This window comes from Lactuca saligna, chromosome 1, assembly GCF_052625555.1.
Source record: "Lactuca saligna cultivar CGN05327 chromosome 1, ASM5262555v1, whole genome shotgun sequence".
NCBI classification, from domain to species: domain Eukaryota; kingdom Viridiplantae; phylum Streptophyta; class Magnoliopsida; order Asterales; family Asteraceae; genus Lactuca; species Lactuca saligna.
This window is the reverse complement of record NC_136417.1, coordinates 10,127,668-10,138,630: the sequence shown is the minus strand read 5'-3', so window position 1 is coordinate 10,138,630 and position 10,963 is coordinate 10,127,668. Positions and strand designations below refer to the sequence as shown.

The window sequence follows — 10,963 nt, the reverse complement described above, 5'->3', positions numbered from 1 at the left end:
TTAAAAAACCAAATAATATATTGTAAATAGCTAAAATTGATAAATTTTAGTGATAAATGCAAAAACTAAATTATAATTTCATTTTAATTAAGATATTTCCTAAATATATTTTTATAATCGTTAAAAATTTTCAAATAAGTAGCTTAAAATAACTTACAATAACAATAATTAAAAATAACTCTATATAAATGATTATATTGTTACATTTAAATCAAAAAATAATATTTGATGTTTTAAATAATTATAATGATAGAAATTAAACATTAAGCAAATAATTTTTAAAAATTTAATTAAGAACAACAACTATAAATAAGATTAAACAATATATTATATTTAATTTAATTCATGTGTAACTCAAGGGTATATGTATATATTATCATACAATTCAAAATAATCAATATATTATATCAATTTAGTATATGAGTTATTATATCAAATTTAATAACGTTATTGTTATATTAAAAAAATACATATTTGTCAAGATTTTAACTATATAGGTGTTTCTGCACAACGCATGATTATTCGTCTAGTATACTTATAAAAGAGATATTTTTACTTGCACCACATGCATTTGAAACCTTTATAAATTTTTGATTTCTTTCTAATAATTATTATAAATTGATTAATAATGTTAAATTAATGAAAAAACTAAATCTTAATAAATCAACTAAACTACAATAACAAAATATCATATTTTACTTTTATTCATAAAATTATAACTTTAACTTTTTTATATATTATAGTTAACTTATTAGTTTAGATATGATGTCTTATTTGAGCAATTGTCATTTTAAAGTCACAATTTTTATATAATTTATGGTTTTATGCAAACTAGTTAAATTATTAATTTCAATATAATGTTAAACGGTTAACTTAAATCAAATTTTCAGTTAAACTTGAAAAAAATCGAAAGACTATTTTATATATAGTTAAAAGTTATAAATTATAGTGTTAAACCTAAACTGTAATCCTAAATTAATAAAAAAAAATCATGAAACTTTTTTTTATAATCATTAAGAATTTCAAATAAATAGTTTAAAAATAACTTATAATACAAATAGTTAAAAGTAATATAATATACAAAGTTATAATATCTTTAAAAGCAAAAACATATTTGTTGTTTTAAATAATTACAGTTAGAAAAAACTAACAATATTCATTAAATAAATTTTAGAAAAATTAAAATTTTAAAACCAAATTAAAATAATTAAAAGTTTCCAAATATGTTATTTTAAATAACTTACAACAACAATAGTTAAAAGTAACATTACATACAAAAAATATATTATTACATTTAGAAATAAAAAACAATGTTTGATGTTTTAAATAACTACAATAATAGATTTTAAAATTTTTAAGTACATAAACTTTTTAAAATTAATTAATCATAACAACAACTATAAATATCATTAAATTATATATTATATTTATTTATTCACAGTTAACCTGCAGCTAGATACTATTGAGACAATTGAGATTATAGAATTTCAAAAGATGTCTAAATTGTCATATAATTCAAAAAAAAAAAAATTATACCAACTTATTATAAGATTTATTATATAAGAGCTAACAACAACGTCTTCCTATATTTTAAAAAAACATATATTTGTAAAGATTTCAAATATATTGTTGTATTATACGCAATGCGTGAATATTCGTCTAATATACTTATAAATGATGCATTTTTACTTGCACCACATTCATTTGAAACTCCATAACTTTTCAATTTTTTTCTAATAATTATTATAAATTGGTTAATAATGTTAAATTAATGCAAAAACTAAATTCTAATTATAAATTAACTAAACTACAATATTAAAATATTATATTTTACCTCTATTTATAAAATTACGACATTAACCTTTTAAAATATTATAGTTAACTTATTAGTTTAGATATAACTGTATGTGAGCAATTGTCATTTTAAAGTCACAACTTTTGTATAGTTTAACTTTTGTATAATTTATGATTTTATGCAAAAAAGTTGTAACATCCCCCCTGTGGGACGTATCACAATATTGTTCGCTTTAGGCTACTGACACGAAAACTTCACAGGGGTCACCCAACCCTAAATTGCTCTCGTCCGGGCATGCTTACCTGCAGAGTTCTTATGGAATCTGCTGCTCTCACGACTTTAAAACGCGTTGTGACAAGGAAGGTTTCCACACCCCTTTAAGGAATGTTTCATTCTCCTTCTCAACCGATGTGGGATAAGGTACAACCCACATTCACCCCCCATTATATTCTAACAACCCATATTTCAACCCGAAATCTTCAATTAATACTTTAAGTGTTTGTCAAATCACAGCCACAATTATTAAAACATTTATCAGAGTATCATTAAAATTATCATGTGCACAAATTGATGCGATGCAATCGAGTTGCCGCCTTCGTGAATATAAGAAAACTTGCAACATGTAAACCGTAAATCATAAACACAAAACTTAGTGAGTTTCCCAAACTACGACATACAACACAACACAACACTAATAAATAGTTATAGGTTATCAACAACTATGGAGACTATTAGCAGTCCCAGTAGGCTAACAGCACGCCCGGTTGGTTATCAACAACACTATAACATTATAACTAATGCATATTTATGCATAACATTATGATTTGAATGTAAAATAGAAAAAATATAAATAAAAAAATAAAAAATAAAACCTTGTATTTAAATAAAAATGTGGTTTTAAACGAAAAAAAAAATATTTATACGGTTTAAAATGTAATAAAAAAAATATATTTATACAATTTCAAATTGAAAATGATCAACATTGATCAAAACTGGAAAAAATGATGTTCGGTTTGGAACAAAAAAAGAGTGTCGAAATTGAAAAAAAATTAAACTTAATATCAAAATCGAAAAAATTGAAAACTTAGTGTATTTTGTGTAAAAACAATTCAATTTTGACAAGTTAACATGCCATCAAAATTGATACGCCATCATACTATATCAGCAGATAACCAGGTTGACCTGTGGAGTTGTTAGAATTGTAAAAAATTGAAAAACATAATCTTAAATTTGAAAAGAAAAACATTAACAAATTAGTTAATAAGAATATTCGATTAAATAAAAAGTACATGGATCTCAATTATTACGATTTCTAAACATTTATGTAAAGAGTTGCTCTATAAACCTGGTTTTATCTTCGATTATTTCGTGATTAGTTTTTATAATTATTATTTTTTTCCTCCTGGAGTTGTTGCTACCGGAGGAGGGGCCCTACTTCCACTTCCGCAAGGAAATACCTTCGTCTCTACGTCCGCTTTTTCTTCCTTCTTTCATCATTGCCTTTTTTACAAATTTAAGCCTACAAGTAACCTACCGATCACTAGTTTCTGTAGGGTATTTGGTTCATTTTATATACTGCTTCAGATTAACTTTCAGAGATTGCGTTAGTGTTAATTGGGAATCTTTATCGGTAAGTAACCATCGACATTCTCCGGTTTGATTCTGTTTCAACTATAATTCTGATAATTTTCCTTCGATCGTTTTTTCCATTGTAAAGTTTGAAAACGATTCGGGACGAGATTTTTGATTAATCGACCGACAACTCAACAGAGCAACTCAATCATTCACTTTCCTCTGTTAATCAGCTTTAACCCTCTCACGTCCTGGTTTTGGGTTCATCAAGTTAGGGTAGGCGTCAAGTCTTTTTAATTTGCCCTTTCGTATGGATATTCCTGTTAAGAAATTTTTCCATAGCTTACTAGAGGTTTGATGATGATCGGATGTTGTCACCTCAAATATAAAACTCCCCTTGACGATCTGTGTGTAATAATTTATTGATTCTTGCTATTCTAATTAAGAATTCTTGTGAATGCGCCTTTACCTGGAACTTCCATAATTTGTAACTAGATAATGTTCATGTTGCAGTATGTTAATTTGTGAAGAGCTACTTTGTGATATCAATTTGTTCATGTACAAGAAGTGTTGGAGAATATGATGATGCATTAGTCTCATCAACTAATCAAGCTGTGTCTATGGCAAAGAGTGAAGGTGCTGTTTTGTGCTATATTTTACTGAACACATATTTGTTGGTTGAATACATTTTTTCTTAAATGGAAGAACATGGCATTTTTCCTTTAAGATTTTCTGCTTGTTTTAATTTTTTCTTTTTAAGTCCTGGATTTGACAATTATATAATTATATATATCTCAGGTGATCATCATGTTGATGCTCCCCCAAACTACAGGTATTCAATAACCGACCCTAAACCTAATTTTACCTCATTTATCTTATGAACCAAGAATAAAGTAAGATGAAACATGTGGCTATTGGTATGTCCTTATATATAATTCTTTGGGCTAAATGCAAGAAATAGCAATGTACTTTTGGAAAATTTCTTATAATAGCATTTCTTACTTTCATTTGTTCTTATTACTACAATTCACTTTTGTAACTGTCTCCCTTAGGTCACTTGAGAAAGAAGGAAGGAATAACCTTGTGGAAATCAATAACATCAAAGGAGATTTAGAACATGAAAAAACTTCTGGTATACAAAGAGGAGTTTTTTTTTTTTTTTTGGGTGATTTAATTCTTAGTACATTTCAATAACATAATTTTAAGATATTAAAGTTAGTCTTGCACTATTTGAAGTCTGATTGTTGTGTGAAAACAGAGGTCAATGAAACAGAGGCATGGTATCCTTGTATCAATGATTCCAATATTTGGCTTCCTCCTGAACCAGATGATCAAGAGGATGATGTTGAGGGTAGTTATGGTAAATATGACGATGATGATGATGATGAAGAGTTTAGTGATGACATAAAATGGGGAAAAACAAGTAGTCTAACTAGCTTTGGTCAAGAAGGGAGCGGGAGTGGGAGCTTTAGTTTTAAAGAGGAAAAAAGAAAAGTAATGGATAAGGTTATGAGTGGAAAATTCAAGACTCTTGTGAAACATATTCTAAAATCATTGAATATTTCTTGCTTAAAAGACAATGGTGGTGATAATTGGGTTGATATAGTTACCTCTTTATCATGGGAAGCTGCTTCTTTTTTGAAAGGGGAAGCCATGGATCCTGATGGTTATGTGAAAGTCAAATGTATTGCTACTGGCTTTCGAAGTCAAAGGTTGACTTCTGTCACCGTATTAATTCATTCCCTTTTAACTTTTTATGTTTCTTGATGCTAATAATTTTGTTTTTGTAGTGAAGTATTCAATGGTTTGGTGTTCAAAAAGCATGCTGCTCACAAACACATGCCAACAAGATTCAAAAGACCAAAACTACTACTGATCAAGGGTACACTAAGTGATTCTGATGGATTTTCATCATTTGAGTCGATGAACCATGAAAAGAACAGACTTGATTCTGTTATTGGGATGATAGAGAAATGCAATCCAAATGTTATTTTAGTGGAAAAAACCGTTTCACGTGATATTCAAGAGTATATTCTTTCAAAAGGGATGACACTGGTTTTGGAAATGAAAATGAACCGGTTAGAGAGAATTGCTCGTTGTACAGGTTCATCAATCTTGTCATATGATCAATTGAGTGATGAAAAATTGAGACAATGTGATTCTTTTTATTTTGAAAAAATTATTGAAGAACATGGTGCTCTTTGTGAAAGTGGAAAGAAGCCAAGCATGACTTTAATGTTTCTTGAGGGATTGCCTAAACGTATGGGCTGCACGGTAATTTTCATCAGCTTCTTTATATTATATTGATATATTCTCATAGTAATGATCTTAAAAATCGAGTTCACTACAAAAATGGTCACTGTGTGCTTTTATTTTTCCCATGTTTGGTCCAAAATTGAAACCTTTTTCAGTTTTGGTTCTTATTTCAAAGCTCTGTGTTAATTTTGGCCCCTGGAACCTTGAAATATTGACTAAAATTGAAAAATGTTTTCATTTTGGTCTGAACACGGTAAAAATCAGAAAGCACAAGGACCATATTCGTAATTTAAAATTTTTAAAGGAGTAAATTGCATTTTTGGTCCCCGAGTATAACTGATTTTGCAATTCCGGTCCCCAAATGTTTTCTCTTGCAATTTTTGTCATGATTTGAGGTTCTTGTAACGTTTTTTGGTCCAGTTTTCCCAATTTGTCCCTGAGTATAGCTGATTTTTGCAATTTTGGTCCCACAAATAGTCATTTTACTAGGAATAGAGACCAAAAAGGTTACAAAAAGCTCAAATAAGGACCAAAATTGCGAGAGAAAACTTTTTGGTACCAAAATTAAAATAGTCAGGTATACTCACTCAGGGACCAAAATAGTAACTTTCTCAATTAAAAGTTTTTAGATTTTTCTGATGCTTTGGGGATTGACTCGCAGATTTTGCTGAAGGGATCTCACAGTGATGAACTTAAAAAAATCAAAACTGTTGTTCAGTTTGCAGTTGGTCTGGCATACCATTTGATCCTTGAGAATTCGTTTCTTCTAAATCAGAGAATAATGTTTTCCACCATTTCCCCTGATATATTTTCTACCAAAATCCCCACCGAAGAGATCATTCCATCAATCAGCAATCATGCTCTTGATTTAGGATTTGATGATTCAAATATTCCAGTTTCCAAGGAGGATTCTAATGAAGAAATCGAGATTATCCCCATCTTTAAGGAACCATACAACCCGGTTTTCCTCTCAGGATTATCATCTCTCACAGCTTCATTAAAGAAAGTAATTGCAATTCGTTTATTACATACTGCTCGTAGTATATCTACATACTTTGGATTTAATTGTATGAGCCCTCATCATCAAGAATTACGCTCTTCTGAGGCTGTTGAGACTACTGCCAATATGGGCGAAAAGGTCATTTCTGATGAAGAGAAGACAGTTAATGGTGATGGAGTGAGTAATGATGATTATTTGGAGACAAACAGTATAGAAGAAGAGATGGAAAGTAAGGATGATATGAACACAGTGTTGGAATCTGAAAGTATTTTGGTTTTGATGTCAAAGCGGAATGTAGCAAAAGGGATCATCTGTGAACAGGATCGTTTTTCTTGTATCAAGTTCTACCGATATTTTGATGTTCCTGTTGGAAAGTTTTTGCGGGATTACTTACTCAATCAGGTTTCTTCAAAATTCCATTTATTTCAGCTTGTTTTTGTTTCTTTAGAAGACTGCTTTTGTATAGGGCTGAATGAGCTTGTTTTTGGTTCTTTATGCAACATTATTTTCATCAGAAGGCTAAAACGGTCATTTACTCTCATTCAGCCGGTTCAGCTTAAACTATTTTGTGTGATTTTTTTTTCTTAACTATACAGAAACTTATGTGTACAACTTGTGGTGAAGAACCAGAAGCTCATTCTTACTACTATGCACATCACGATATGCAACTCACAATTCAAATCAGACGTCTTCCTGCAGACAAACATTTAGATGGTGAAAACAAAGGGAAGCTTTGGATGTGGAGTTTCTGTGGGAAATGTAAACCCTCTGATGGAAGCTTAAAATGTACAAAAAGAGTGTTAGTTTCAACAGCTGCTCGCAGTTTGTCATTTGGCAAGTTTTTGGAGCTTGGCTTTTCAAACCACTCTTCATGTGATATAACATCTAGCTGTGGACATCTCTTTTACAAGGACTACATCCACTTCTTCGGGTATGCTGACCTATAAAAAACCTATATGCTATACCAATTTTTGTAAATTGATAACTTTAATAGCTGTGTAAATTATTGTGTTATTTGCAGATTAGGTTCCATGGTTGCAATGTTTAGATACTCTTCGGTATCTACTTACTCTGTGTCTCTACCACATTGGAAGGTGGAGTTCAGTGATTCAGTTGGGGAAGAATTTCTGAAAAAAGAAGTTGAAGATGTAGGTATTTACGTAGTGACTTAGGAATTAAAATGATTGTGGCATTTGTATCTGCTTACAGATTTGTGTTATTCAGGTGTATTGGGAAGGGCTTTCAGTGTTTGCTGAGGTTGAAAGCTCTTTGAAAAAGATGGAATTTGAGTTCGTGGGATCAATGTTGAAGCTTCAAGGATCATTGAAGAAGTTCTGTTATGTTGAAGAGATGCTGAACCAAGAACGTGATCGATTCCAGGTTAATCACTTATTGATCAAATCAAATATGCCAATATGCAAATTCAATTTTAACTGAAATTGACAAATTGTAGGTTGAGATGAAGAACACAGCTAACGATGGTGGTTTTAGGAATAACTGGGTGTACAAGCCTCTGTGCTTAAATCATCTACAATGGGAACTTCTTCTTGAATCATGTATCTGGGACCACCGTCTTCATTCACTTTTATCATCTCATCTTAAAGTAGCCGACACCGAAACCATCGATAACACCTTACCATTAAAAGAGGTCTCCATTCAAGGAGATTCAGAAATCAATACGAATGGTGACTTTTCTTCCTCGATGTCTGCAAAATTATCCGATCCAAACGGATGGATGTGGACCCCGTTTCAGAAAATCCAAAACTATTACACGAACGATCTTCAAAGAGGTTACTTACCGGAATTCGAACCAATCAATAGGTACACCACCGGATCAAAAATATATAAAAAAATCACCGAAGAGGGATCGAAGCTTCATTTTCCGGTGGGTCCCGGGAACAATTACATGGTATCGGATTATGAAGAGGAGTTATCAAGTATAATCGCGTGTGCTTTGACTTTTCTCAAAGATCAAAATATCTCACCTGAAGGTCAAGGTGTCACCGATCGGAATATAGAATCACATTTTTTCAGCTTCGATGGACTCGAATTGTTGGATTCGGTGGATTCTTTAAGGCATCTTCATCCGGTGGTGTCGATGGGCCGGTTAACCAACAAGGTTAAATACTCGGTGGGTTGTTTATATGCGAATGAATTTATGGATCTTAGAAGTCGGTGTGGTTTATCAGAACTGGATTTTATTGCTGCCTTAAGTCGGTGTAAACATTGGGATGCGAAAGGTGGAAAAAGTAAATCTTTTTTTGCTAAAACTCTTGATGGCCGGTTTATTATAAAGGAGATTAAAAAGACAGAGTTTTATTCTTTCTTGGAATTTGCTTCCAGTTATTTTGGGTACATGAAGGAGTGTTTTATGGTTGGGAATCAGACCTCTCTCGCAAAAATTCTGGGGATTTATCAGGTTTGTGGTTGATTGATTTGTTTGTTATATTTATATAGTGTTGTACTTTTCTTATTAATATAAATTGCAGGTAAAGAAGAGAAAGAGTGGTGTGAAACATGATCTAATGGTGATGGAGAACATTACTTATTGTCGAAATATGATGAGACAATATGATCTGAAAGGAGCTCTGTATGCCCGTTTCAATTCTGCTGTTGGTGTTGTGGGAGATGTGCTTTTGGACCAAAATTTTGTGAATGATATGAATGTTTCTCCTTTATATGTTAACAGAAAAGCAAAAAGAAACTTGCAAAGGGCCGTGTGGAATGACACTGTGTTCCTCAATGTGAGTTTACTTTTATCAGTTTGAGTCTTAGTCCAATGCATGTCAAACACGATATAAGTATGGGTAAGATAAATAATGATTTATATTTGTGAAATGCAGTCGATCAATGTGATGGATTATTCGTTGTTGGTTGGAGTGGATGCGGAAAAGAAGGAGCTTGTATGTGGCATCATAGATTATGTGAGACAGTATACATGGGACAAACAAGTGGAGAATTGGGTAAAGTCATTTGTGGTTCCTAAAAACCAGATGCCAACAGTAATATCTCCAAAAGAGTATAAAAAGAGGTTTAGAAAGTTCATAGACACCCATTTTTTGAGTGTGCCTGATGATTGGTGCTCTCAACGCCCATCTAACCCTTGCACTCTTTGTGCCACAGACGCAACTTCTCCTCATGCTTGTTCACATTCAACACAACCCTGACCTTATGTTTGAAACTCATCTAGCAGGCTGCTGTTTACCTGATTTAAACCTCTCTTCATCAATTTTTGGATTATATATATATATATATCGTACATATATATAATAATTGCGCTCCCTACCTATATTTTGCAATTTTGAGCAAATTTTTGGGGTTTAGTGATAATTTGACTGATGTAGTTAGCATATTAGGTGCATTTGTTACATAGTTATTACTTCTATTTGGGTTTTATATGCTTTAAAGGTTTCTGTGATTGTTTGCAATGAATGAGAGAAATTTATGGTTGACCATTTCCTACCTTGTTCGCAGGCCTTTCATCTTGTTTCTCATGGTTATTTTGTTATTATTATTATTATTATTTTTTTTTTTGACAATTACAATTTTGGTTATTTCTTTATTGTTTGTCAGATTTATTTATTTTGTTGACGATAACAAATCGGGTTATTTCTCTATTGTTTGTAAGCTGCTTAGCCATGGTGTATCAATGATTTTATACAAGATGATCAGATATTATTACGAACTTTTTTACATTTGCTGATTGCTTGAATTGATTTTGCCAACGTTGAAATCAATTATGGTGGAGGTTGCAATTTTGGTTCAAATAGGCTGATTTGGGTGATACTTATGAAATTAAAGGTCATATAGAGAAAAACTATACATGAGTGAAAATGAGTGAGAAGTTATGCAAAATGACTTACACTTGTATGATATGCTCTGTGGTTATATTTAGACTGTTTGATATCATAATTATAAGATTCTGATTCGTCTCTAACCTCTAATGTCTCTAATGTGCATTTTGTTGGGCTTGATAAAATGTTGGGTTTAGCTCAATTAAATTTGAATCTATCAACAACTATCAAACAACCATTTACATCAAAATGATAACTTTTGGTTCAATGTAGGTTGAGAACAATGGGGAGGTCTGTAAGGATGTCCTTGAATGATTGGAATTCTAAACTTTCATTTGCCAAGTGAGTTTACGCTATAAACAACCACCAAGTTATGCTACTATGCATATACTCTTGAGGTAAGTAAAATTGTTTGGGGTAAAACATTCCAAATGAGTTCTACACATGTTCTCTCAAGTGCTTCAACGCTTTACTATGGCGTGAGGTTTATTATTATTATTATTATTATTATTATTATTATTATTATTATTTGATTAATCAATTATT

At 31.2% G+C, this 10,963-nt stretch overlaps 1 protein-coding gene across 3 annotated transcripts; it reads left to right on the top strand.

The window, feature by feature from the left end:
* Window positions 1-3,235: 3,235 nt before the first annotated feature.
* FAB1D (FORMS APLOID AND BINUCLEATE CELLS 1A) lies at window positions 3,236-10,083 on the top strand. 3 transcript variants are annotated; one of them, XM_078961376.1, is made up of 14 exons: window positions 3,236-3,425; window positions 3,513-3,643; window positions 3,881-4,003; window positions 4,166-4,199; window positions 4,420-4,499; window positions 4,626-5,079; window positions 5,158-5,641; window positions 6,285-7,025; window positions 7,220-7,554; window positions 7,645-7,771; window positions 7,848-8,003; window positions 8,077-9,042; window positions 9,113-9,367; window positions 9,467-10,083. In XM_078961376.1, exons 3-14 carry the CDS (start codon window positions 3,988-3,990, stop codon window positions 9,788-9,790), a joined length of 3,972 nt encoding a protein of 1,323 aa, XP_078817502.1. In that variant the 5' UTR covers window positions 3,236-3,425; window positions 3,513-3,643; window positions 3,881-3,987; the 3' UTR covers window positions 9,791-10,083. The 3 variants fall into 3 exon arrangements, with proteins under 3 accessions (XP_078817502.1, XP_078817447.1, XP_078817558.1); XM_078961321.1 differs by lacking the exon at window positions 3,513-3,643; XM_078961432.1 differs by lacking the exons at window positions 3,236-3,425; window positions 3,513-3,643; window positions 3,881-4,003; window positions 4,166-4,199; window positions 4,420-4,499 and having other exon boundaries at window positions 4,942-5,079; window positions 5,163-5,641.
* Window positions 10,084-10,963: the final 880 nt, after the last annotated feature.

Excerpts from the sequence above, each read along its gene's own strand:
- FAB1D (XM_078961321.1), top strand. Across the intron at positions 7,026-7,219 it reads GGGATTACTTACTCAATCAG|AAACTTATGTGTACAACTTG; the intron begins GTTTCTTCAAAA and ends TTAACTATACAG. Across the intron at positions 9,043-9,112 it reads AAATTCTGGGGATTTATCAG|GTAAAGAAGAGAAAGAGTGG; the intron begins GTTTGTGGTTGA and ends TATAAATTGCAG.